Source organism: Bombus pascuorum, chromosome 3, assembly GCF_905332965.1.
Source record: "Bombus pascuorum chromosome 3, iyBomPasc1.1, whole genome shotgun sequence".
Taxonomy (NCBI): Eukaryota; Metazoa; Arthropoda; class Insecta; order Hymenoptera; family Apidae; genus Bombus; species Bombus pascuorum.
The window spans coordinates 657,001-684,695 of NC_083490.1; the positions used below are offsets into that span (position 1 = coordinate 657,001).

The 27,695-nt window shown below is 47.7% G+C and overlaps 1 protein-coding gene and 1 long non-coding RNA gene across 2 annotated transcripts in view; both read right to left on the reverse strand.

Annotated features, from left to right (window-relative positions):
- Positions 1–279: 279 nt before the first annotated feature.
- Positions 280–3,975, reverse strand: LOC132905235 (uncharacterized). Its single transcript, XR_009657760.1, has 2 exons — positions 3,037–3,975; positions 280–2,997 (listed from the first exon to the last, which is right to left on the reverse strand). It is a non-coding gene; the product is annotated as an uncharacterized LOC132905235 (long non-coding RNA).
- Positions 3,976–5,796: 1,821 nt separating this feature from the next.
- Positions 5,797–27,695, reverse strand: part of LOC132905231 (uncharacterized) — a 58,304-nt gene continuing 36,405 nt past the window's right edge. The window contains exon 3 of the mRNA XM_060956318.1: positions 5,797–6,208. Within this exon, the coding sequence (XP_060812301.1) occupies positions 6,128–6,208 (81 nt within the window). The 3' untranslated portion in view covers positions 5,797–6,127. The remainder of the gene's footprint in view (positions 6,209–27,695) is intronic.

Consider the following 27,695-nt stretch of genomic DNA (forward strand, 5'->3'; position numbering starts at 1 on the left):
ATATTTTGAAACGCGTACCGCTGTGACAACAATGGTGGACAATGAAATTGTTTTAGACGGTAATTTTATCACGACAAACAAACCGTGTTTACACGTTGATATTCCATGTTAAACAGATTATACGCGAAGCGAGTCAAATCTATCCCTTTGAATCAACCAGGAAGTTAAACCGGGCAAATGAAATGAAAATATCGGAGGATGAATTTAACGTAAATTGTCAAAGAAGGTCGAGTTTGTGGGACATCGTGTAACGGGAAGGTTAATGACTATCACGTTGAATATGTAGAAAACGAAGAACTTTTTTTTATTATGTTCGTTGTGTCGCGAGACTTGGCGATGTCGTCGTGTCTGCATTTACAAATCGTGTCACAAGCCATCCATTCGATTCGATCTTTTTCTTACTCCTTCGCACATGTATATCGCACTCTCTTCTTTTTCTTCCTTATTCTCTCACGCACGCACGCACGCACGTATGCTTCCTTTTTATTTCTCCATGCGCTTTATTCCCTACGATTCTCACTCGACCACGTCTTTTTCTTTTACCGAAAGCCGACGAAAGTTCGCGTCGATTTGGATCGCTTGCGAAACAGCCCGCGGAAAAGAAGATCGAAAGGGTTTTCGTTTCAAAGGTATAAAATTTACAAAAGACGATCTCGAGCAATCGTGCGTGAATTAGCTAGTCCGCGACCAATGGCAGTGACCGTGATCGATGCAACGAGATCCATGTTAAACGAAATCTCTTCTTACCGATCCCGGTTGACGCGAGAATCCAATCTCTTCTTCTCGTTGTTCTATAGTTACGTTCGATAGATTCCTCTCACGGTAATTCCTTCATGACGAATCATCTCGGAATACGAGTTTCGTTTCAAACACGTCTCATAGTATCGGCATGTTTCTCGTTTCGCCGCGAAATATTTTCGATCTTTCTTTCGGGGCGATTTTTCCATTTCCATTTCCATCGACATCCGTTCTTTACCTCTACCGGTTGTAAGTGCGATATGTACCAACGGATAGTAACTTATAATATGTTATTTATAATATATATATATATATATATATATATATAATCTATATTTATAATACTTTGCCGTTCAAATGTTCTTATCGAGCTACGTGTATGTATACATCGTATATGTATACACGTTACGCGACCGCGTATACGATATATGTATATAAATATGCGTTTGACACGCATAATCTCGTCGTTGGGATAATTTCTACTATCGTTTTCACCGTTCTTCCGCGTTTCTCTAGAAATCGTCGAATATAATTATCTAGATAAATCCGAGAGACGAAAGCATCGGCCGAATCGATTCGCGATTCACACGCGGACAAATATCAATCCTTGAAACGTTCCACTCGATTCGGTCGACCCTTTCCGATTATGCACTTTCACGCTACAGTTTCCGAGGACCGTCGATAGGAATGTTAAAAAATCGAGTCTCCTGATAGGTCGGCGGGTACGAGAGCCACGCGTACCGTTTAAACAACGCGAAATTGTACGTTTAAATGCGGAGATGGAACGATCGTTCGCAAGGGGCGATCACAATTTTCCAGGTTACCTTGGAAAACTTTCCAAGGACTAGTATATTCGTCTATCGCGGGACAATTCTCGCGGCAATCACCTTCTTCTTCGATCTCGAAATCGAATCGCCGTTCGATAATTGTTACTCTTTCGCTTGTTTTCGTCGTTGTCGATGTGAAATAAAGTGGACGCGAGCTATGGCGAAACCGGGGAAGAAAAGCGCGTTATTTAACGAGCAAACTCAACGATTCCGCTCGAGTTGGCCGATTAATTTCGAGCAGTCGGACGCGCGTTGCTCTCGGAAGCGAATTTGAAAAATACAATTTCTCGGCCGGGTTAAGCTGCCATAAAAAATCGTCCATTTCGGAATATGCATATCCCGGTGAAGCATCTAACCGGCGTCGCACCTGCGGATCCCCATTTTACAGGAGCAATTTAATCGGATGCTTCTGATCCTTAACCCAGCTGCGCTCGCGCTCGGTTCGCTCGCCAATTCGTGCAGAGACGAGGTAAAAGTAGAAGAAACCAGCTGGGTTCCGTGAGCAAACTTTTCTCCTCACCGTGACTCTGTACGTTAACTTTTATTAATTGTTCTTAACGTTAAGAATAATCGTCGATCGTAGAACTTGGTCGCTGGTACACGATGTAATCGGTAAGGTCGGTTAGTCTACGAATCGTTCGGTAAACGAGTCGATCGACGAACATCGTACTTGCGTACGTATTTGTTGTTCGTCGCTTAGGAGATGGCATTTCAGACGTTTCATAACGTACGGTTAGACCGTGGATACTTATGCGGATTCGTATCTTGCGGACGTAAATAATTCGTCAAATTTTGCGTATTTTATGCATATTCTTGCTTGAAATAAACGCATCAAAGTTTACAACGACGTTTCCCCCAAGTACCTTGATCCGAACGACGAAGAGTACGCGTGATTCTTGCGAAATCTTTTCGCGTTACTCCGATCGAACTCGTTACAGGGATTCTTGTTGTTGGCGGAAACGTAAATTTTCGTCGGACGTTGATAGATACGTTATCTCGATTTCTTGTGAAAAGAATTGGACGAGCGAACGAGAGGACTGAACGAATGGGAGAGGAACGATCGATCGATCGATCCGTCTTGGCGGAGTAACGCTTACATTTACGTGATCTCGCGGTCGCTTTTACGTAATGCGTCTATGTATGTACGATCAAGTACGTTGGTTACGCGCCATCTATGCGAGCTTTGTACACCCGCGTCTGTACCTGTACGCGTACAAACGATGCATGCATTTGCGTGACCGTGTTTTCTAGTCCAAAGCGATCTCGCTCTCGTCGTAATAACAGACGCATGGACGGCCAGTCGACTCGCTACATTCGAAAAATACCGTACGCGCTTTAATTACCTTTGCGAGATCCGGCGAAGATAACTTTAACGAAATAGTGGAATTCGAAGTTGAACGCGTCGAACGAACGAACAACGTTGCGGAAGTAGCTTTCTTCGACGATCGTCGGATTCGGAATTTTGTTGGACCTTCGCGGAGTACAAAGGAATTTAACCGAAGAATCAGCTCCGCTCGGTCCGTCGAGAGAGCGAGATATCGATAATATGCGGAGAGATTCGACGACGGTACGGATTTTGAAGGGAAATGAACTTTTACGGTGCGACCTTAACGAATTTCGCAAAGTTAGAGTTGCCTGGAATGGGAAAGAGCGAAGATGTTTGTCGCAACGTGAAACTAAAAACTGAGCAAAGACGCGTGGCGTTGGAAGAGGTGTAGCTTGAGACGAAGGCAGATAGGAGCGAATAGAAGGGAAGATGAAAAGAAACACGACAAGATGCAGGACGCGGAGGGAAACAGAGTCACGGTTGAGAAAAGATGCGGGTTAAAGAAAAGAAGCGAGGCAAGAACGCGAGAGTGAGAGGTGAAAAGGAGAGAAAGGAGCGGAGGAACGTGGAACGTAGCTCGTGTTTCGTCTTGATTCCAGATGCCAACAGGCCCTCTCGGTCCTTTACCCGGTCCGAAACAATACTCGAGCTTCCGAAAATCTTGGAAAGCGGAATAACCATCCTGGAGAACAGCGATAAAGTTTCTCCTTTTCCCTTCCTTTACTCTGTCTTTCGTTTCATTTTTCTCGCGAGGCTATATAGTTGGCTGCTATTTGAAGCTGGAGAGGCGTGTTCGTCGATCGGCAGAGGAGAGATCGTTGTCTCGCAGGTAGCTTTTGTTCCAGCTATTCAATGTTTCATGAGAACCGAAGGGCAGAAAACAAAACGCTTCTCATTATCGTGCCCACTTACGTCTCGTTCTATCCAAGATGTATGAATTATTCCTTTCTTTATACTCTCGTCTCGAAAGAATCGCGGTAAATATCGAACGTAACTCTCCGATTCTCTCGACGTTTCTTCTTTTTTCTCTTGTTATCGCCTTCGGTTAATCGCTTTCCCTTTTAACGTTCGTTAAATTGTTCCTCGGATCCTCTTCCCCATCGACGAAACGAACGCGTTCGCCGTACTCGGACGCTCTTGCTCTCGAACCTCGGCAATATTATCACTGCGAATATCTTGGGTTTCGCGTAAAGGTCGATGCTTTCGGCGTGTCGTTTCATCCTCGCACGTATCGCGCCATTTTCTCGTATTTTAATTTTACGTTCGAAAGTTTAAAACAGACCGGGCGTTTACAGCTCCGTGTGAATCGCGGTTTCGATATTTTTCCGTAGCGATCGCGCCTCGTATCGTAAATTATTATCAACGACCAACGCAATTTTCCTTGCGTGCTCCGTTATCGCGTTCAAAGCAACGACGGCTATAGGAAATTCTCCTTTCGTAACGCGCCATGTTCTTCGAACATGTGATCGTCGACGGACACCCGAAGCACTATGAAAATGCGATTGGATGAAAGACTCGAGAAACGAGTTTTTCTGCCAGTGAATTGGACGAACGGTGGATAGAATAAAAAAGGAGCTCGATGAAACGTAACGATTAATTTGCGCAATTAAACACGGCGGGTACGTTGAGTTTGCAGGCTTGTTTCCAGGCTTGATAGCGTGCCATTTCTCGCGGAATGGAAATTCGAAATGCCGTTAAAGGACAGGTGTCGTGCGTAACGCGACCAATAAAACGATACAGCTTGACTGCAACATGATTAATTATGACGAATCACCGTGCCAGCTGTTTTCACAGACCCGTGTATCGTACGGTATATTCCAACGTATTCTCACTTTCCCTCCTACGCGTTTTACTAATTCTTTCCAAGCTGATTTTCCTATGCGACGCCGATTGGCCTCCGAAGCGTTTCGGTTTCGTTCGCTTTTTCCACGAAAGCCCGTCACGACGAAGCGGTTCGTCACGATCGATCTGCAGTTTCCGAGCGTTTCGCGACGATCTCGAGTCTGTCCGTGCCATCTCCACGCTAAGCTACGGTGCAAGTATTTTTCTCCTTTTTCCCGTGTTCCGTCTTCCCACCAACTTTTTCCCTTCCAGCCAGTTTTATTTCCATTGCTTTCTTTCGTCCTCGAGTGCGACAGCTTCCCAAGCTTACCCGTCTGCCACTCGTTCGCTCCAGCTCTTCACAGCTACACCCGTCCAGTGTCGTCCTTCCAAATTCTCTCCTCTTTCCGTTTCATCTTCTCTCTCCCAACCCTCCCCCCTCTCTCTCTTTTTATCCGTTCGCCGCGATCCTACCACTCGTTTTTTTCTACTCGCAAGCCCGCTCATTTTCCTTCTTCGTTTATTCTTTTCTCCAGCGGACACGATCGCGTTCCCTGTCGAGTTTCAGCGTTACATTTTTAAACGCTTTCGTAAAAGAGCAAAACGCGTACACGTTTTCTTTCTTCAGCGGGCGATCCGCAGCGTCGGAGATGCCGGCGTATTTTCCAGAAAATTCCATTGTTTCCGACGAAAACGCGCTCTTCTCTCGCTTAATTGGCCAACGGTGTTTTTCGCGCGGCGCGATTCGACCGGGCCTGGTTCAGCGAATGTAAACGAGTTCACGCGCCATATTCGAGCGATGAAGGGAAAGACTCGTCGAAAGTTGTCGGAGAGACGTCGAAATCGGAGCACTCGAAACGTAACTAACACGGCGAAAAAGTAATCCGAGGTCGATTATGTAGGAGACGGGCGGAGCGCCTTTGTTTCATTCAGGCTTGCGGCATCGATCTTCCACATCGAGAGATAATTAAGAGACAAAAGCAGGAACAAAGTTGTCGCGCTTCAAAGAGCTCGTGTAGCCGTATTAGCCGGTATACGGATTTTCCGCGATAAGTGCGACACGTTCAAGGTTTTTGCCGCGAGAAAGGGGCCTTCGCGAATGAGCACGGATTTCACGGTTGAAGCGAAGCGAGTTGAAATAGGAAAATTCTCGCATCGAACGAGAGCGATCGGTTGAACGTTCCGGATGAAAGAATCCCTGACTAATTACAAACGGTTTACGCGTGTAAGCGTTAACGAGGAATCGTTTCATGATCGTCGCGATCATTAGCTCGAGCCGCGTTAAAGCTTACGAGTTAGCTCGAAAATCGTGAACGCCCTGCGAGCGGTGCGACGCGCTACGGTTTTCTTCGGCGTTTCCATCGGTTTCTTCGTGCGAGGAAAGTAGAACAGCTCGGAGGAATCTCGACGAGGACTAGCAGTCGTCTTGAGTGGAAGAGGAGTGTAAAAGCGCTGCCACACGCTCCGAGAAGTCTCCCGAAGCTGCTCCGGAACACTGTAACAGAAACGGTTTACGAACCGTTAAAACATCGAACGTCGCTTTATCTTCGACGTTTTCGCAAAATGTCGTGAATTTCGCGTTTTATTCGTCCGAGTTAAAAGCAGCGTTCGCTCGAAACGCAAGGTTCGCGGGTATATCCGATCGCGCAAAATATTTTACTTTGAGATTTCCACAGCGAGATCGTCCTACTTGGCCGGCTTGGTTGGCTGTTGTCCGATAGACGGCGTTAATTCGCGAAGGTAGCCAGCCGCGAGTTTGGCATCGCGAAAGTTTTCGATTCGTCGGTCCATAGGCGATCATCCGAAAGATCCGAACGAAAAAAGTTAAACGAATCTCCGAGGACAGAAAGGAAGATGGTATATCGACGAGGAAAGGTCGAGAAGGGGACGGCGGCGACGGTTTATCGAACGTCGGGGCGTTACACACAGGCTTACATTGTTTAAACGATCCGTCGGTTCGGAAAAATCCCTGACACCATAAAGCAACGAGTGGAGGAACCCTTCGGGCCGGCAATGAAAACTTGAAAAGTTCGTGCTTTTTCATTTTCAGCAACGGCTCGGCATCGCTGAAAGCGCAGACGATGCTGATTTCCCAGCGGGTATCGTCCATCTATAAATCTATACCCTGAGGTTGTTTAGTCGGAGCACTGGCTCGGCTGTGTGTGTGCACGCGTAGCTCAACTGCGCCACCCTGTATTTTTCATTCGACTCACCCTCGACACTGCACCCGCCCCTAACCCGTTTCTATCCTCTTTTCTACCTTCCCCTTCCCCCCTCCCGTTCCTGCCCTTCGCCGCGCACCTTTTCTCCCTGGCACCCCCCGAAAGCAAACTTTTATCCCGCGCAACTTTATTTCTTCCGGCCTCGTTCGGCAAACCGCGAAAACAAGGATTAGTCCGCGACTCACAGCCTATCCACTCGTCCAGAATTTACTCCGTTTGTCCTGCGGTCGACCGATAAACGCGTCGTAAACGCGTCCTAGATAGATCGCGTTTCGAATTTTAGAAACGAGGACGTTGGCTTTTTGTCCCAGAGAAACGCTAACGAACGAGCAAAAATTTATGGGTTAACGAAATATGTAGCCTCGGAGAGATGCGACGAGGACGCGACGAGTTAGGAGCAAAAAGAGGCGAGCGACGGTTTCAGCTTTTCTCATCGTTATTCTATCGTACGGGAACGGTGCACCTTCGGTCGGCGGTACGTGCTTGAGAAAAATGTTGCGCGAAATTGAACGAGCGAGCATAAGTAGTCGCGTGAAAATGTTAAGGTTTTTTAATTAACTTCTTTCCATGGCGTTTGGCTGGCGGATTTTCCGAAACACGCGTGCGCGATGGCGGGGCTAATGCAGCGTGTAATTGAAATCGCGAACAACGAAGGTCCGGGCTAATCGACGATCGAAAAATGACAAGTTGCGGTCCATTTAATCGAAGTTGGACCGCAACGCGTTCCCCGCCTCGACATACGCCGATAGTCGGACAAAGGAACCTATTCGCGTTTGCGTTTGCGTTCGAATTTACATTGGTATTTGCGCTAAAATTTCCGCGAAATACCACCTCCCAACCTCTGCCATAGGGCAAACGTGTTTTTCGCAGTTCTCTTTTATCCCCCAAGTGTACCAGTAACATCTCGGTTAGCTATCGCGATGACGATTCGCGCATCTGGTCGGGTAACTACCGCGGGTTTATCTGGCTCGCGGAAAAATTACGACGAATTTTACCGCGTAACGATAGTAAGAGAACCGAGAGGACAGAGAAGACAGCGCGAAGACAGAGCGAGCAATAGCGACGAAGGGGGAAAAGATGGTACTAAAGGGACGGGAGATTGGTTATAGAGAGGCGGTGGAAAAGTTGGACCGTGGAACGAGACCAAACTTTCAGCTTTTTAAGCTCTTTTCCTTGACTCCGCGACTTTTCGCAGCCCGCTCAGGGTTACCACGGTCTCCAACTATTCCAGAGCTTGGGGATATTTGTTTAAGCATCGGCGTTGACGATAATTTCCTCGAGAGAGAATCGCTTTTGCAAACCGTCGTTTACTGGTTCGCAGTTCGTGCTACCCTCGAATCGCTCGAAACCTCCGACTCCGTCTGCCACTTAGGCCCCGTGTCGTGCGTATTTTCTTTGTCGTCGCTTTGTCGTCTATCGCGCGCACATTTTCAAGAACGGAAATTCCAAGTTTGAAGAAAATTGGTGGGAGAGGAGGGGAGGGGAGGGGAGGGGTGGCGAAGGTGAAACCGTAAAATTTCTAGTTGGGTTTTACACCGTTAATTCCATCCTGTACGGACAAGAAAAACAAAAGCACGGTAATATAAATTAGGTAATTTTTGCAGACGTAATTTTTCAGGATTACTTCTGGTCGTAATCTGAGGGTTTTTTCGAGGGACGCGGATGATCCTGAAACACGAGGCAAGCTGCGATTTTACATCCGCGTTTGCCTTCATCCACTGGGGTGCAATTAACTATCCGGCTAACGCGAGCGTATTAATGTAAAAGGAGAAAAACGATGCCGGGGAAACAGCGGCGGTAGAAACGCGCGACGAGGCCGAGTATCTCGGGAAAATTTCGAAGGAGAAGAAATTTCGAAAAAACGACACGCTACGTACGCGTGGTTTGCGTTCGTCTGGCTGCAATTTGCCCGATTTACGGTTTATCGGGTAGCCGTGGAAAGAAATTAGCGAAATTAAATTGAACGGTAAAACTGTCTTTTATCCGACTGCGAACGGAAAGCATGTCAAATATTTATTCAGCCGGTTTTGCAAAACCGTCAACGCAAAAAATTTACTCGCTAATAAAACAGCTCGCGGAAGGTAAAGCTCGATTCAATTTTCTCGAAGGGGAGAGACGTCGGTGGCAAGGAGGATCGAGCGAAATAAACCGAGCGGGGGCTGCCGGGAGTATGGCGAAACGATGGAAACGTAGGAAGAAAAATTGCGAGCAAAAAGCGTGGCGGAACGTGGACTCTCGTAAGAGCTCTATTTTCGCAGTTCGCTGTCCGTTGCCTGTCCCCTCCCACCCTCTGCCGCGTCCTCTTCATCCTCTTCTTTATTTTCGCCCACCTTCGCTTTCTCGTTTCGAGGACAATTACGCTAATGCTTTCGCCATTCTCATCTTTCAGGACTGGGAGTTCGGTAGGAAGAGCCAGCAGCGGTAACTCGAAGCCAAAACAAATGCAAATGTCGCTGAACCGAGTAAGTAAACGCAATAAATGCTTTGCCGCTTGTTCCGGTCGTGTGAAATTTTCAACCTCGGAATTGTCTTCGTCTCGGCGTCTCGAATGAAAATTTAAACGTTGTTCGCGTTCCTACCCCCGGCGTGTCTCGAGAGAACCGGTCGATCGTTCGCGAGTCGCTTCCTTCCTTCGTCGCTGCGCGCTATGCTTTGTACGCTTCTGCTTGTTTACGTAACACCCGATGCGAACGAAAACTGAAAAGCAAGGCGTAAACGGTTCGTCCTGCACACCGGGCAATTCCATTCGCGCTGCTCGGTAAATTTGATCTAACTGCGCGTACCGTGTACCGAGCAACCGTTTCGTTAGGCAATCATTACCTATAGTAAACGCGGTTACGAGGCCGGCCAAACAATAGTCAAACGGTATCGGCTTTAGTTCATATTCGTACAATTGTTATTCAAACCGCATCGAGTTTTATTACAACACGAATAATACCGGTTAAACGATAATGCGTACGGTATGATAGCGCGTGACGTAAATGTTCGCGTTCACTCGTGTCCTCCCGTGTTCCCCCGTGTTTGCCACACCGATTTTCAAATATCCCTTTGCATCGAAACCGCTATTCCACGTAACGAGAATTACACATACGAGGATTTCCGATCGTTGCCTTTGTATCGCTCTTCGCCAGAACACCAGGCTCTTGCTGTGTACCTTCTACCTCGTAACATACTTTATATAGTTTGCTCGCTTTTTATTTAAGTATGTATGTCCTTTGAACGAATCACTCGAGCGTTAGCTCTTAGTCACGACGCTCGTAGACCAGCGAAATTACTATTCTAGCACGATTACGTCGACGGCCGACGACTCTTCGTCGCTCGTGGCGAAAGAAACCGTTCGAGCGGAAATTTTCGGCAACTTTGTTCGTCGCGTGCGTCTGCTCGATCGCGAGCGAGCGCGAGTCCATCGTCAAAATGAACGTTTCGTCCCTCGAGAAATCTTGGAACCGATCTCTGTTCTTCGGAGGATATCGCGAACAGAAAGAAACGCCAGGCTCTCGGCATTTTCAGGGACGCGTTATCCGCGTATCGCGACCGAATTAAACGTCAACGATCTCGATGGAACGTTTCGAGCGTTTCAACGTTTGCTTTAACCACGATTATCGGTACGTACGTTACGGTTTATTCAGCCACCGTACCTTCCGAAAGCCGTTTCGATGGATTTCGTTTCGGGTTCGAACAAATAACCGACGCGCGTACGGGGACTCACCGCTCACCGGTTGTTAATCCTTTATCGCTAATTTATTTACTTGGAATTTCGCGTACGATGTAACGTGTTCCTTCATTATCGGTCGTGATGTAGCGTAACGAGAGTTCGTAGAAGCGTTGAAAACCATTTCTATAGGAACAGGATTGTTGGTGTTTATTAACCGGGGCAAAAACCTCGTTCGTCATTGCCAGATAGGGAATTTCGAATAAAGCAGAGCGAATAACGCGAGGGAAGGAAGCGAGGAAGAAGACTTGCCCCGTTCGTTCGGTTTTCAGCCTGTCAACTTCTTCGTTCTCTTTCTCGGTGACACTTTCGTTCCCTCGTGGCTCTTTCGATTCACTCGCGATCGTGTACGTACGCCGTTGTATGACGCTGTTCCCGCGTGAATCCTACCAGCGTGACATTACGTTTGGCTCCTGTATCGTACGTTTGGTCTACGAGACTCGAACAGCGGTTGTTCGGAGATTTTCAGAGCGAACAAAATTTCAGCGACATTCAGACTCGTTACTTTCAACGATCAACGCACACCATCATCTTCTGGACGATTTCCTTTAAAATCAGCTAATATTCGAGATCGTTGAATTTAATCGCTTATTAACGAGCAATTCTGTTTCGTAAATGTATAGTAACTTTCGACTGGGATACGAATATCTCGCTATCGATGTCTCGGTCGGCGTTATAGAGAACGTTTAAAGTCGAGTTCTCTTAAGATTCTTAATCCGAAGAAAGCCTCTTACACCAGCGACGAACAGCTCTTGAAACGCGAAGATCACGCGGCTATATCGCGTGGTCGAGGAACAGCGAACGGTTCGATAACATTTTCTCGAAATCCCCTTCGGATGTATGTACATAAGTAGGATGTTTGTATCCGAAGGCGAATCCTGTTGCCACGGCTCCGGATAATCCGAAAAACAACCGTTGTATATTACCTTTGGAATATCCGGTATATCGAAACCTTGCGATATTCTGCACTTCGTGTTACGATGGAAAGCCGAGGAACCGCAGCTACGTCGTCTAATCATCGTGGTAGTTTCGAATCTAAGAAATCCTTGCGTATCGTTCGATCCAAGAAAAGATATAAATCTTGGAGACTGGAAGCAATCGTCGTAGGGTCGGCGACTGCAGAGCGGCGAATTATCTAAGAATAAGAATCTGTTCTGAAACGAACCGTTTAATTACATTAGCCGATCCTATGCGCGGATGGAAGACGTATAAATAGCTGTTTCGCGTTACAGTATCCGTGGAAGCGCGAAGATTCGTTACTCGGTAGTGGACCGAGGTTAGAGGTTAGAGGGTGGCGAGAGGAAAGAGAGAACTCGGTCGGAAAGACGGAGAGAGAAGGAAGAAAGGAGGAAAGAAGCGAGGCGAAAGGAAACGCCATAGGTATTACGGAGGTAGTAAAGAAAGAATTATCAATTAAAATTATACAACGCGTTTCTTTGGAGTATCGTTCTCCGAGCACTCTCCGGAACTAGAAACGGGGACGATGAAAGCGGCTTTTTACTTCTTCACGAGGAGCCGCCCTCGACCGAGAGAGCACGCCAGTTCGAGTATCATCGAACGTTTATCGTTCCACGGTAAATACGAGAAACAGACGCTGAAAAATTCGTCGGATTCTTTTCATCGGAAAAATTTCTCGTTCAAAATTTCTCGATCGTGGAAGAGGAACAGGTTCCTCGACCATTGGCGGCGCAACGACTCGGAGCGACCGAAAACGCGCGACGTTGCGAGAGGAGGCCAATTAAAACCGCTCGATCTCACCATCTTCTTTCGAATGCGCGAACTTTGTCGATTTGATAGCTTTCTCCGTGACGTCGTATATCTCCCACGGAACAGTAATCTCACTGGGAACGGTAATATCGGCGTGGATGGCGTGCTACACGCCAGGATGCCCGCGAGGAAAGAAAGGCAAAGTTGTTGCCATCGATCTTGGGAATTCGTTATTCACCGACTTGGCGGAGGGCACGAGTCGAGAGGAAAAGAGGCGTTCGAGATCTCGTACCATCGACGAACGATTACCGCCGGATAGGCAGACAGTGATGTCAGCGGTCATCGCGCGCGACTAAATCGACCAACCGGTTCTCCTCGTATCGGCCGCGCCATCGACCTCGGCGACGCTCCATCTCGACCAACGCGGGCAAACGCGTGGCCACGAGTTACGCAACTTTGCAAATTCGAACCGAAAGCTGTGGACAACGAGTACCCGTCCTCGACAACCACGCAGTCTCTATTCGTAGAAACTTTTTTTATCGCGTGCTTGGAGGAAAGGAGAGGAGGGACTACAGGATCGAAGCCGCGACGGCGTGCACGATCTACGGATCGGTGGGAGAATCAAAGCGGGCAAACAAGCGATAAAGAGGAGAACCGGCCGCGTCTCTAAGACTCTCGGCAAATGAGATTCGTGCTCGATGCCAGCGAACGAAAGCCGGCAACGATAAAGAAACGATAAAAGTAGGAGGGAGAAAAGCTGGAATCAATTTTCGGCTGGTTGCCAAATATTTACCGAAACATAATACGAGTTACGCTGTTAAGAGGAACGGTTTTCGCGGTCTCTCGGCTCGTTCCAGCCCGAACCCGAGGAGATTGCGAGAAGAACCAGCGAAAAAACCACCTACCATTGTATTCTTCCATCGTTGGAGCGTGCTTCGTCAACGATAGCTTTTACATCGTTACTTCTTTCGCGTTTCATCCCGAGCTTCGCAACGTTTTTCTACCTCGGCCAAGAATCTCTAGGAGATAGTTTATAAGCGTAGTTTTTCTCTCGAATACCGAGCAAGATGTTTTAACTCGATTTGCCAAGGCGAGTGGAAAAGTTTGATAAAAGGGGTGGGCGCGATTCGTTGTCGAGCGACGTGGCCGTAAGCGGTTAGAGCCGTTCTCAAAGGCAATTAATTCGAACGTCTAATAAGGGGGTAGGAAATGCAACGTATGCCGGTATCCGCAACATGGTTAAGGCGTAACTGATACCAATTAAATCCCGAATGAGCACGAGGTTGGCCCGGTGTGTACCTTATGTGCTTGGGAGGATCGACCAGAGTGTATCCTGTGCTTGTAACACGAGACGGACGAGCCTCGAGCATATCCGCGACAACTACAACAGGAACAACAACGTCGGCATCAGCATCGACAACGTCGAGCCAAAACCCCGAACCATCCGACTTGAAAACACGCTCTGATCCGAGACTCGTTCCAAGGAGTAGGGGAAAGTCGTGCACCCAACGAATCTGTGCGCGCAGCTCGTCGTTACGTATCGATACGCGATCGTACGTCTCGTTGAGACGCGAATCCACGTTTCTAGTTTTCCAATCTTTCGACCCACGTTTTTCCTTCTACTTGACCAGATATATTTTTGAAAAATACGCGGCAACCGGCGTTAAATTCGTTTCACGGTATATCGCGGAAAAACGCGAGAGACTCTGGATAAGGATCGTTATTCGAAGTATCTCGTTCACCGTTAAACGCGATGGATAACGCAAAAGAAAAATACAAATCGACACTCTCCGCTTTCTTACAACAGATTTCTAGAATCGTGGAAATGGAAAACGTTGGACGATTGGTCTTGGAATCGACGGGGCAAAGGTCTCGATCGTCGAATCGGTGATCGAACGTGTTGCATAATTCAAAAAGCTTCTGGGTAGGTTCTTAATTATTCAAAGGAGGCTGTGAAGAAGCCAAGCAGTCTCTATCGGATCGCAATCGGAAAACGAAACTCTATTCTGGGTGGCGGAGCGTCGGCTAATACACCGGGGAATCCGCTCCATTTCCACCTTCAATTATTTATGGAAAGCAGAAGGGAGGATTTAAGTGTCCCCGGTGTGCCTTGCCCATTATCATTTAAACTAGAGCCTGAAAGGGTCTCGGTTATCCCCGCCCGAATAGCCTCGATCTTCCACCAGCGTGTTACACGAACGACAAAGGAACGAGGATAACGCCAAATTTTTCCACCAAGGGGAGAAAAAGAATAATTCGCAAAGAAGCCCAACAACCTAACGTTAATCGCTTTTAAAGTCGATGCCGTTTAGACGTTCTTCGCCCTATTCTCGCCCCCTTAAACGCATTCTTCATATTTCGATATTCCTAAATATCGATTTAATCACGATTTATCTTCGAATATCATCGGTGGCATCGATTAACCGGACAATCTACTATAACGGAGATACCAACAAAGTGAAATGTCTGGATCTGGATGGCCCGTCAATTTCGACGACGCTACCTAGAGCATTAGAGAAACGTCGGTATCCACGATCCAAATATCATTAGCTATACATAGCCTCTAACGACATAGTTCGCATCGATAAATCATAGATAATTCTGCGAATCTTTACGTAACTCTACGAACGTAACTAAAGAAATGCAATTTTATATTATAGATTTGTTCTTCCGTTTGCTAAATACGTTTTGTACTTATAAATTTCGCACAAAGGCGGAAATATTCGCGCTGCGATTACAAGTTTACGTAATATCTCTCTATGGTGTATCTATGGTGTATCGTATCGTTGATGGAAAGGTTACCGAAGCGGGATTCGTAAGAGAGATCGGGACGCGTAGAGAGTCAGTGGGCAGGGCGAGGGATAACGAAAGAAGAGGCATCCGCAATCTAATCACGATTTAGCCGAAACGGAAGTCGAAGGTATCGAGGCGCGAGCTAAGTAGATAGAGGAGAAGGAATAAAAGGAGGGGAGGATGGATTCGGAGAATGGAGAGGGCGAGGCGGTAAGGAGGCTACACACGAAGAAGAAACCTTTCGAATCAATATGCGCCGCGAATCAGCACGATGGACTTCCCTCCGGTCTATTCGACAAAGTAGCAAGGACTGCGAGATGATCGTGAAAGCGACGCGGTACCGGTTGATGGGCTTTTCAACGAAGCCTTTTCCGACGTCGCAGACGGAGATGTCGCCCTCCAGGGTCGACCACCTAACCAGAATTCGATTTCTCGATCGAGACGCGGACGGACACGAACAGAATGCGCAAGCGAGATCTTCTTCTCGTCGTTCGTGCTGGCAACCGCACGGGCCAATTCGAGTTCCGTGTTTTCCAACGACGTCGTGACCAACGACGGTCTTTGAACAGTCTCTCCAACTTTCGTATCGTCCCCTTCGTTTTCTTCGTCGCCAAACACTTTTTTCCCTGCGGCCAGAACTCGATATTTCTCGTACCTAGTTCGCCATGAAATTTTCAATGTTACGAACTCGCCATGGTAATTCGAGCGCACTTTACGTTTATCGAATCGTTTTCGAATCGAAGCACTCTGAAACGGTTTAGCTAACAAATAAACGAAACGTTTGTAACAGCCTGCAGTGGATCGTATATGATTTTTACTTGTAGTTTTTTTCCCTTCTATTTTTCCCCGCTTTTGTGTTATTTACTCGTGGATAGCAGCGACGTTCGACCAACGACTCTTCAGAATTTTTCCTCGATACCGATAATCGTTTTTCGCTAGTTGTTCGGAAATTATTCGACGAACGAAATGAGCAAACGTTCCTTTTCTTTTATTTATTTATTTATTTATGTATTTACGTTTCTTTTTTTTTTTTTCGTTTAACCCGCTAAACGAAGTACCGAATTAACGAACGAATTATTAAACTGTTATTTGGTAGAAAGAATAAAAAAAAGAAAAAAAAAAGACGAGCCATGGCTGCGTCCTCGAGTGCAACGACAAAAACTAAATTGGATTTTCTGTAAAACGTTCCCTCCCTCTCTCCCTCCGGTCTTCTCTCTTTTCGTCGCCTTTCTCATTTTTCCGCAACGCACGGCGAGTAAAGCGGACGAATTCAGAAAACCTTGAGCGGCGATCTCGGGAAATTTAATTTCATTAAGTTCAGGGCGATTTACCGATCGTTGTCGAACAAGAATTATTAACTCGCCAGATCGAGCAAAGTAAAGCGTGGCCAATTTAATTACCAGCAGGAAGAAAAAAAGAATCTGTTCGCGTCCATCGATCCGCAGTGGAAAGTACCATCTGTGGTGTGTAATTGGAATTCGAACGAACCAATTGCCAAAATTCATCGATTCCGCTGGAAAGAACGATCGCCCGGTTAATTAGCGTGTCGAAAATGGTCGAACATTTTTATCGCGTCTTCTTTCTAAATCGTAGATACTCGGATCTTTCTCGCGGAAATTTCGTCGATTCTCGTTCAAACTCTCTTTCAGCCTCTCTTTCAGCCTATATTCAGCGAGACGTCTAGGCGAGCTATTTTTCCGCGAGATAACACCGAGCAGAAACGGTTGATGTAATTTGGCACGCAGCAATCAGCGAGTTTACAACTACCGTGCAAAGATAAGCCCTGTTATTCCAATCGGTCGAAAATCCGCTGATGCAACGAGCAACGGGTTCGGCCAATTGAATTAATTCCAGTAACAAGAAGACTGCTAACGATTATTACAAAGCTCCCTTTCCACCGTTTTATCTGGTCGTTGAGCTTGATTGGTTTCTCGATGCCCGATGCCTGATCGAAGAACCGTGTACAAGAAATATCACGTGCGAACGTGCCCGTGGAATCCGCGAATCTACGCGAGTTCGACCAGCTTGTAACGAACGTCGATATCGGTTAGCCTGTTTGTCGAAAGTCGGCCTAAAAACACAGAAATCAAAGAAATCTGAAAAATCTGCTGATTTGCGTTGTACAACGGCGTTCGATGGTCGTGCTCGTGGAATTAATTTTGCCAAGAGGACCGGCATTAAACGACGGCGTAAAAGTCCGAATCAAGGAAACGGACTTTTGGCAGAGTGCTCGGACACGAACGTCGCCAACACCGCGTAAAATCACTTTGGAGAAACGCGAACTTTTACGTCGCACGCGTAAAATCGTAACCTAGACGTTTACAACGTACAGCTTGTAAGTTGAATTTACCGGTATTACCAGTTGGTAAATTATCGCGCGGCAGAGCCGAGGAAGCAAGTATTATCGGTAGGGTAAAAGGGAACCGAGACAGCCACCGTTGAAGCAAAGGATTTAATCTTCGCTAAGAGCGCGGCATCGTTTCCCGTCATTTAATTACGTTCTTTTATCGCGCACGTTCCTTCGAAATTCCGTGGAAATACCGTCGGTGAGAGTCGAAGGCGTTCCGCGTAACGCCAGTTACTTTCTCGAATTTCCGCTGATCGAGCTAAACGATGGTTCGATAGGAAAGTTAATTCGACGCAGCGACGTTTCGCGGAAACGGCTTTGTTTTTGCGTTTCGACGGAATTATCGCGGAAAACGCGAGGCTATTTCGGTTTCGACGGGGTCGTTCGGTTTCTTGCGCGTTGGTAGGAAGGTGCGAAAGGCGATTCCCTGGGCGCAAACGACAGCAGTAAATCGCGGCCGCCGCGTAGGGAACCGACGACCGGCCAACTTGCCGCCCCGTTCTCGAGCGCGTCGTAAATATTTCGTCGCCGTAGCGAGAGAAGAGCGTATCGCTGTTATTTCTGAAAAGCGGTAATAGTTTCGAGAGCCGTGGTTAATGAACCATTAATGCTCGCCGCCCTTGGTCGCAACTTTCCAATGGGAGATTTCTATCGGGGAGACTAGTCGCTATTGTTAAAAGTCGCGCTTCGTTTCTTCTCGCTGAACTCGCGAAACTTTGTATCGCCGACGCCGACATTGACGGAGCACGTACAGTTTTCGATAAAACGTCGAAACGTCAACCAGAGGAGTTTAATCGATGTTGGGAGAGTCGTTAATTCATACCAATCGCAGCGAACCGATCGGATCGCACCGATCCACTTTATTAAGATCGACAGTTTGGCTCGCGAAGAGAACTAAACACCGATCGTGCGTTTCGATGCCGATCGAAATGGAAGAAAAAAATTTATCGTGCCGATTAGCGACGACGATGATCGTTACGGTATCGGCGAAATTTCCAAACGTTGCGTAAAGATACTTGGACGTATCAACACGATGTACGAGATATAAAAGGTTCCTGCGGCGGATGTTCAACGACGGCGTTTACGAGCCGCTATGTTAACGAAATTTTTGAATATCCTAGGATCGTTCGGCTCGATGATTCATCGCGTCAAACATCCGGTTCGTTCGAGTGGACTTTGCAAATTCGAGCAACGGCCGGTGCTCGTGAACGCATCGAGTCGCATTAAAATCGAATAAGGTCAGCGCGAAAGGTTGCGCGATGTCGAGGCGGTGGAACGACTTTCCGGCGACTCGACGTTTCCTTCCTGTGGGATAATAGTTTTGGTTCGTGTTGGCCGGAGAAAGGGTGAAGGAAAAATAGCGCGGGCGGGTGGTAAGGTAAGGAAAGAGGGCGGAAGGAAGACAATGGAAGACGATCAAAAGCGTTGCTGGGAAGCTAAACGAAAATTACGAGGCCACCGGTGGCTCCTTACCGTCCGGAAGTTTCTTCCTGCTAGCTTGCTCGTACGGCGCGTAAAGTCGCAGCCACGCTTCGAGGACACCGGAAAAAACGTCCCCGCGGGATCAACCCCGACAAAGGATTATATCTACGTTCGAACAGCGAAGCGAAAAACCTATCGCGATAAAACGTCGACGGAATATCGCCTACCTCCGATACGTATTACACGAATTAAGTTAGCCTCGCTCCTCGTGGGCTTCTCGATCGTTTTCCGTTCCCTTTCCCGTCTTCCACGCTTCCATCGTCGGCTCGTCCCTGCAAATGTCGAGACAAAACGAGCTATCTCCCTTCGGATACCAAAGAGAAGTCGACGCGTCAGATATCTCGAGATCGATGCGATATCTCTTCCACGGAGAATTTAGGTTTCCAGGTTGAACGATAGAGCAACGATATTTCCTTCCTTGGTCCGCACCGATGAAACGTCGATGCGTAAGGTTGCCTGTAATTCTTATTTCGCTCGATTCGAAGCGATCGCGTTAAACATCGCCGCGTCGATCGCTTTTAAAGTTGTCTTAGATGGTGGTTCGCGATCGCCTCGTAAAATTTCTTGGATATTTTCTCGTTCTTATCTTATCTTGTTCTTCGACGGATTCTTCGCCCGTGAGAGGACGTCGGGAACTTTTCTCTCGCGTCTCGCTCCAGAAAGATTTCCTCGAAAGATTTCGTCGAAAGAGGCTTCGGGATAAAAGCGCTCCGAGTCGATACGTTCTGGTTCGCGCCGCTGGACCTGTTCGTCGTGTCAAAATGATACAGGATTCTAGCTAGTCGTTGCAGCTTTTAGCTCGCTTCGCGCCAGTCCGCGTATTTCCTTTTCCCTGCCTCTCTTATCGTCCTGTTCGCTCCACCGTTCCCGCCGTTTTCTTCGCCACTGCCAAAGGACCCACTGAATTATGTATGTGACTGCTGACAAAAGTTTCACTCGCCCTGAAAAGGTTGTTGGAATTTCGCCACGAAATACCACGACCGAAAAAGGTTGCTTCCGTTTCGAAAGCACGGTGTATATTCGCAGAAGGCGACGAAGCGGAAATCCAAATTCGTTAATTTCGTTGCTTCTCCATTTTTCCGACAATTTCGCGCGGAGGACGGTTAACGGACGACACGGGACGTCCGTCGTCTGTTCGTGTTTTTGTAATTTTACGTTCCACGAGAATCTCCAACATTCGCCATACGCAATTCCCCCCACGTTGATTGAAAATGGACTATACTTGTAACAGAAGATCGCAATTTATCGATTCCCCTCGTTAAAGCCTAAAGACACGTGATCGTTAACGCGTCGTTTTATCGACTACACCGACCAAATGACGAGTGCCAATTTTTAACACGATAAAGAAATAAGCGATAATAGGAGAGAAAAAAGCGCGGGATTCGATAACTAACAGAATTCTCGATAACGCGGATGACACAATTTTCCGAAACTAATCTTTGGCTCGTCACGATGCCCCGAGCAACTTGTCCTCTCGTACATTTTTCCACGGATAGGGAGCAAAGGCGACGACGGATACTAAATTCAACGAACATGCTCCGTCTCGGATAACCAAAGGTCGGGTAAAGTCTTGGATATTACTGCGGCCTGATAGTTCGATCGCACTACCAAAAGACGATACGTTCGCCGTAGGTTATCCATAGGTTATCCTGTTGTTGGACAAACTGTGTAACTTTTAATAGATCTGTCAAACGAAATCTCTGATTTTTTCGCCCGATATTTCGGAATATGGAACCCGTCTCGTAGCTTGTCTGCGATAAAACGACGCAACTGAATGAGCATTGTACCGTGGATAACGAATGTACAGTCACGGAACCAGTCTGAAAGGAGAAGCATCGCATTGTCCTCGGTGAAGAGAAAGGAGGCCTGCAGCGAAAGGAGACGAGAGAGAAAGAGAGAGAGAGCTGAATGGAGAAGCGAAGAGAGCACGGATAGCGAGAACAAGAGGCATTCGATGTCCTCGATGTACATCCTGAAACTTCATCGCCCTTTGCTTCTCCCTCGGTGTAAATGATTCCTGGAACCGAGTGATGCTCGAATTCGACGTTTCCATTATTGACTCGTTCGCTCGAGATTCTTACCTATCGACACCAGTCACATTCAGGGGGACAATTTGAATATTTATACCGGCGCATTTCCACGAGAATCAGACGAGAAGCGGATGGTTCCGTTGCCGAGGGAGATTACTAATTTGAAATTACATTGGTTACGGGAGGGTCGTACCGAGAATTGGATCGGTCCAGTCGCTCGTATTATCTCTAGAAAAATATTAGTATCTCTTTCCGCGGTTCTTTCGCCTCTTCGATATCGAAATCTACATTCGCGTAATTACGACCGGACATGGCAGATTACGAGTCTACGCGGCCTTTCCCGGTCGAACGACTACGCCGGCGTACCTCGGCGTGAAACTTTTTTATTAAACAAGTTTCCGCGAAAATAGGTTGCCCGCCTCTCGAGAAACTAAGCCCACCGTAAGAAGATCCTACCATCTTTCGTGTCATAACGCGTTTTCGCTCGATAAACTTAACCGCTAATTAAGAAAGAAAAGATTTCGAGCAAACTACGAGTTCTCTTTCGGTTTCCGATTCAAACGACGGGATAAGAGACAACGCGCACGGTGTCACACAGATTTCGATATGAAACGCGAAACGAAACGTTAATTTCTATTTATCAATTATAATTTATAAACATTAATTTTTTCGTTCGTTAATTCCCTTTTCCAAGATACACGGACAAAGATCGTACTTTTGTTTCCTTTCCTTGAAACGAACAAAATTTTCACATACAGGGGTTATAGCGAATCGCTGGTTGTAGCGGTTGCAACGTACTCTCGGTAAACGGACGAATGAAACACAATTACGTTGTTACTTTTCTCGAGCACTTACGGTTCTTAGATCCTGTTGCTCGAAAGACTACTTTCAGCAGGAAAACAGGTATCGCTGCCTGTTACTTTCCGCCCGTCTGCCCGTCAATCTACCCGTTTGGTGCCGAATCGTTGCACCCGTTTTACATGTTTTCGACTCTCTTCTCGCGACCTTCTGCCAGCCTTTTCCCCGCAGTAGCTGTTCCACGAACAAAGAAAATACCTCGCGCTAAGATCTTTAGGCCTCCGGTTAAACTTTGCGCTCGTACTACTTTCGAACGTAACGTTGAACGAAGCTGGTTTTGCAACTTTTATCGGCCACCGAGGCAAAGTCTTCCGGCAAAGTTTCGATAAACAGTCAAAGTTTACAAAAGTGGTGCGGACGAATGTTGGAGAGAGGAACGTCGGTATTGTCTAAATTTTCGCTGATATGCCGGTCAGGTTCGTAATTAAAGTTCGCTCCGATTTAGATCCCTCGACGCGCCATCGAGCAAGTCAAATCTACTCGGGGAAGCGTGGCGAAGCTCGTGGTTAGCCAAAACTGTCCCGTGAAATTCCTGGTGTAACGCGAAATCTCTTTCAGCACTGTGACGTGAAAAAAGGAGGGAAAAGACACTTGTCGAACGATGCACTTTGCGTTTTTCCGTCGAGGATCGTTCTCTAGGCATCTAGGAGAAACGGCGAGCATCGCTATAATCGCTATAGGAATAGTTATTCGCGAGATCTCTGCCCTCACGGGGTGAATCGGACGTTGCGCGTTTGTCAGAGGTTCGCGAGGTGACGACGTCGTTGCGTTTCCCGCACGGATGTGTTTCCACGTTGGCTACGAATTATGAGAACAAAGAATACTCGCTCGTCTCGCGCGACTACCGTCCTACGGGAAATGGTACGCGAGTATCGTAAAGAAACGGCGCCAGAGACCGTATCGCGGGCGTATATTTATTTATCCGCCGTTTGTATCGCGACTTTACGCCTTTTTTTACGACGGCGAATCTCGCCCGGATCTAACCGTCGTCTCTTCCGCGCAACCTCGCGAGCGTCCGTACTCTTTCGGCTCTCCATTGCCTCTCGTTCGTTCGTTCGTCCCGTTGCTTCACCGATGGATCGCGAATATAACGTAGTCAAAGTTTACCGAGACGCGCGATAATAAAACGATAATTTTTCGATACCGATTCAACGCGTTTCGACGATTCGTTCGTTTATCAACGGATGAAGCATAAAGAACGCTTCAACGACAAATTCCTGTCTTTCTTTGTCGTTTCTACGGTATTCCGTGGTATCCCGAAGCTTTGCGGTTTAAATTTAGTCAGCCGTTTCCGTTATCGGCGTTCCAAAAGAAGCAGCACGACGATTCGATAGCTTCGGCTTTAACGCGCTTCGCCTTACGTTTGCGTCGCGGTGAATCGTACTCTTGCATTTATAGGTTCCATGCGACTTAACTGGAGACCAAGTTTCCTTAATAAATTTTCAAACTTTCTTCCACGGGTCGTTGCTTTCTATTCGCGTTTGATTTCTTAAACGCGCTCGCGCGATATAGCAAAGTTTCCCCGGAGCAGATCGACGCTCGCTTCATTTTTCTTCGTTTAGCCTTCTCGCGCTGCAAGGGTAGCTTAATGGAGAAGCTAATAATCGAAGAGGGAGGGGTGAAGGATCTAACGGGTTCCTTAAGGAGCAGACGAAATTAGCGATAAGGGAGATGAGAGTATAAGCGGTAAGCCACGAGAACCCTGGAAAGGATCAGGAGGGTCGAAGGGCTGTAAGTGGTCTAAACTACGAAACCGCCTCTATTAGCACTCAAGGCTAGCGCTCCGATATCGAGATAGCGTTTCAGGCGCAAAGTCGACCCGCGACCCGCCGACTACTACGTAAACAGTCGCGCGATGCAACGCCAGGATATAGAACGCATTATCGCGATGCGAATTAACTCGCCTGCGTATGCAGTTTGCATGCGATTATGTATATCGGAGAGAAAGATAACGCACGCGCGCGTACGCGAGCGAGAGAGAGAGAGAGAGAGAGAGAGAGACGCGACTGGTGAGCAGGCTCGTAAAACAAGAGAAGGGACTTTAACTTCGTGACCGTCTAGCGCGTTCAGATCTGAAATTCAACGGTCTTCGTTCGCCCTTAAATATTCAAATGAATTCCGCTACGACTACTTGAGAAATACATCCATATAAGCGTAACAGGGGCAGAGGAGAACGCGGCTGTAAATACAGGAAACGCGCGATGGTGGAACAGACTTAGGACGAATAAACGCGCAGTTTGGTATCCTAGGGGAGCAGCGTGGGTCGAGAGTTCTTGCAACGAAGAAATTTAACGGGACGATTTGTCTTCGATCGTACTTTCCGTCCGTACGTACGTACGTTTCGAGTCTCTCGTACGAGAGATCGAAGCGCGGATATGCCGAGGAAATGACCGATAATCGAGCGATTCAGAAGGTAGAAGGGATGGGTTCGGTGGACGACGAAATTGACACGAGAGAGAAGGATCGCGGTGGAAATTGTCCTTTCGGAATGGGTGTAGGAAAGTGCGGAGGAAGCGGATGGTCGAGAACGGTCGGACGCGGTCGAGGGTCTTTTTCTCTGCAGGAAGCGACCGGCAGAAGCCATTAAAGCCAACGGAGAATGCGGCGGAGCTAATGCGTCGTGAATTAGTGGATCGGCGATACCGTGAGTCTCGACTCCAGTGTCCGGTGATTCGTTCTGATTAAAATCTAATTACGAATCACCGACGCGGCCCGCCGCTATTTATCACCGTCTTACGCGCGTTATTGTTTCTCCTCGTTCGTTGGCTCCCAAGTCGACGAAACTCGGCGAAACTCGACGACCCGCGGTACGACGATTCGATTAAAACGGCCGAGAGAAATCGTAGGAACGTCGTCGTTCGATACGAAAGCTCGCGTTCTTCTTACGGCGAGAAGATCGGCCGCGTACTCTTTCGCGCGAATTTATCCGAGTTGTGCGTGGACAGAGAGGGCGAAAAGGGGCGAAAAGGGGCGAAAGAGAAGAACGACATTGGCAATTTGAAATTTTTTATTGAGGCAAATTATGCCGGTGACGAGACGAGAGTCGCGGGGACGTCAGTTAGCCGCTTATTGGTTTCATAAATTCGATAACGCGCCAGAGTCTGGCGGCGACAGCTTCTGTGTACGCGGCTTAATGGAATCTTAAAGTTTAAGAGAATTTTCCGCGGGTCGTCGTGGCGTCAACCGCGTATCTGAGCCAGACAAGCGAATAGTCAACTGATATACGAGCAAGCGTTTCCGCGGAAGAGGTTGGAGGGAACGAGCCGCGTTGGGCGCGGGCCAGAGAAAGACGAGAAGCGGCGGAGAAAGAGAGCGAAAAGAGGAATCACGCATTTATTTTCCCGGCACGACGAAGAAAGGGGAAATCTTTGCAGGATCGTGAATGGAGCTCGCGGAACAGGCAGGAAAGAGGGAAGACGGAGGATCGCGAGCTTTCCGAGGAAATATATATCCGCCAGATATAGGCTGGATTCTGTTAAATCTAGTGGAATTAAACGTTGAAGGGCACTTAAGGAGAGGGAAACACGACGAGCGTTTATAGCGAACCTCGTCACGGCTAAAGACACGATTTATTTCGACGTTTCCTTCGCCAACTTTGCCGCGCTTCTCCTCTGGTTTAACGCCACCGTTAGAAATGCCCGCGTTTTACCGTTCTTCCATATCTTTCAACGTCTGTTTGCCGTTGCGCTCATATTTTACGCACTGTTGTCTAAAAAAAAAAAAAAAAATCTGCCTTTTCTCGAAACGAGAATCGTATTCGTCGAACCAAAACGTTAGGTTGACCGGACTTTTGCGTATCTCGCGGAACGGAACGGTGGAGGAGCAAGTTTGCGCGCGACGAATTCGACGACTCGACTGCCGCCGATAAACTTTCCCGTCCTAACGAATTTATACGCCGGTATCGCGAACTATTGTTTCTATATTAACGAACCGTAAACCGTCGTTGGGCCGCGATCGTCGATCGATTCGATTTGGACCAAGGTTTGCTTGCCCGGTCCAAAGTGGACGAAAGGTTATTCTGCGCGACGTTCGCCTCGCAACGACTTCGAAGTAAGTTTCATCGAGTTTCGAGGACACGACGATACGTATTCATGGTGGCGCGTATGTTTAATTACCGCCAGCTTCGACACAATGAGCTTGATTAGGGTCTGCCGCGTCTGGTTTTAGACGGATCGTCGAGCGGATTTCAGCTGGCGCGTACGTGCATCCACGGCTCGAAGAAGAAGCTGCAGAGGCAAACTTCGTTCGCACGTTTATTCCAACTTTGGGAAATATACCGTTTGCGCGCCTTGACAATGCCGACGCGACCGAACGACCACTTCGCTTCGCACCGGTTCGATCGGTTGCAGTATCGAGCTTCGCGTCGCTTTCAAACTTTCCAACGTTTGCCCGCGTCTCGTCCACCAAAACACCATGCAAATTTCGTTCGTTTAAAAGTACGCGTGCTCGTTCGGAGCGTTGCGTTCACGGAAGAAATCGATATTTCGCGAATTCAGTGCTGCTAAAAAAACAGGGGCTACCTTTCATCGCGTATTTATTTTCCAGCCAAGATACACAAAACCAGAGCGTCAGAAGAGTCGCGCGACTGAAAAAATACGAGTGCACTTGCTCGCCTGCTAAATTAGCTCTGAAATCGATCGATTTCCCACCCATTGTCAAAACAATTCGTCCCACCGACACCCACCCGTACGCGAAAACCGTTTTAAATGGAGTCGTCATCGATCGAAATGGCCCCTTGTTTGTTGCTCCGCGTCGCCCAACTTTTCACCGTCGTTTATCGAACAACCTGTCAAAATATGAAACGCCTTTTCGCCAATCGCTTGCCCCTTCGGTTACGAGTAACCAGAGAGCTTATCCGACTGGTCATCCAGGTCGAAATATACGAGCCATTAACGATGCCGAGACCACTAAAGACGCCTCGCCTCGCCACCCTTCTCGCGCGACGATCCAGATTTCCAGCTCGATGCTTTCTCTTACAAGAAGCAGTCGCTTCCACCCTCCAGCCATACAGTCGCTGTGTTTTTAAATTACATGCTTGGTAGCGAACAGTTTATAGCTCGCCGCCCCCCACTGCCCGAAATCCGTACCGAACGACGTTCGCCTGAATTTTAAAACAGCGTCTCTACTTGCTCGAAGATGTTGTTTCGGATAGGAGCTCGGAACGCCAAGCTCCTACCTGTTCTTTGACCCAGTCCTCTTAGCTTCGGCATTTTTCCCCGAGGAACGGCAGCCGAGGAATCGGGAGGTCGGTTCGCGCGAAATCGTGTCATGCATAATTTACAAAGCTATCGACGAGAGCGTGCGGTGGTCGGACAGCATGTTGGCGCGTACTCGTGGCCGAGTACCGAGCCAAGTCTTGCGAAGAGGCCAGCTTTCGCGTCGTCATCGGCTCGTCGCCTTTGCCCGTCACAACCTGCCGACAGCCGTCCGTGGCGCGACGAATCGTTGCACTCGCGCCGACATCGAATATCCTGAAATTCGGCGTTTCGATTTTTCCGTAGTGGCGCGATACGCCGATGCGATTACCGGTTTCCTTCTCGTTGGTATCTGTTTTATTTCTTTATCGATTATCGTTATAGATACGTTTAACGTGGAATAACGGAGAAGGTAAAAAGCGTTGCCACGTATCGTTGTTACGTACAAAGCGTCGATCGACGCGTATCAGTGGCGCGTCGATTTATTTCGGTACAGCGTTGTTACGATTTTCGCAGCGTTGCGTAACGTTCGAAACAGAGGGGAAACGAGATATTTTTATCAAATGGCGCGCATAAGTACGGCAAATATTCTGCCCCGATGAACGCGTAATCTACCCGTTACGTTCCCTCGTATTC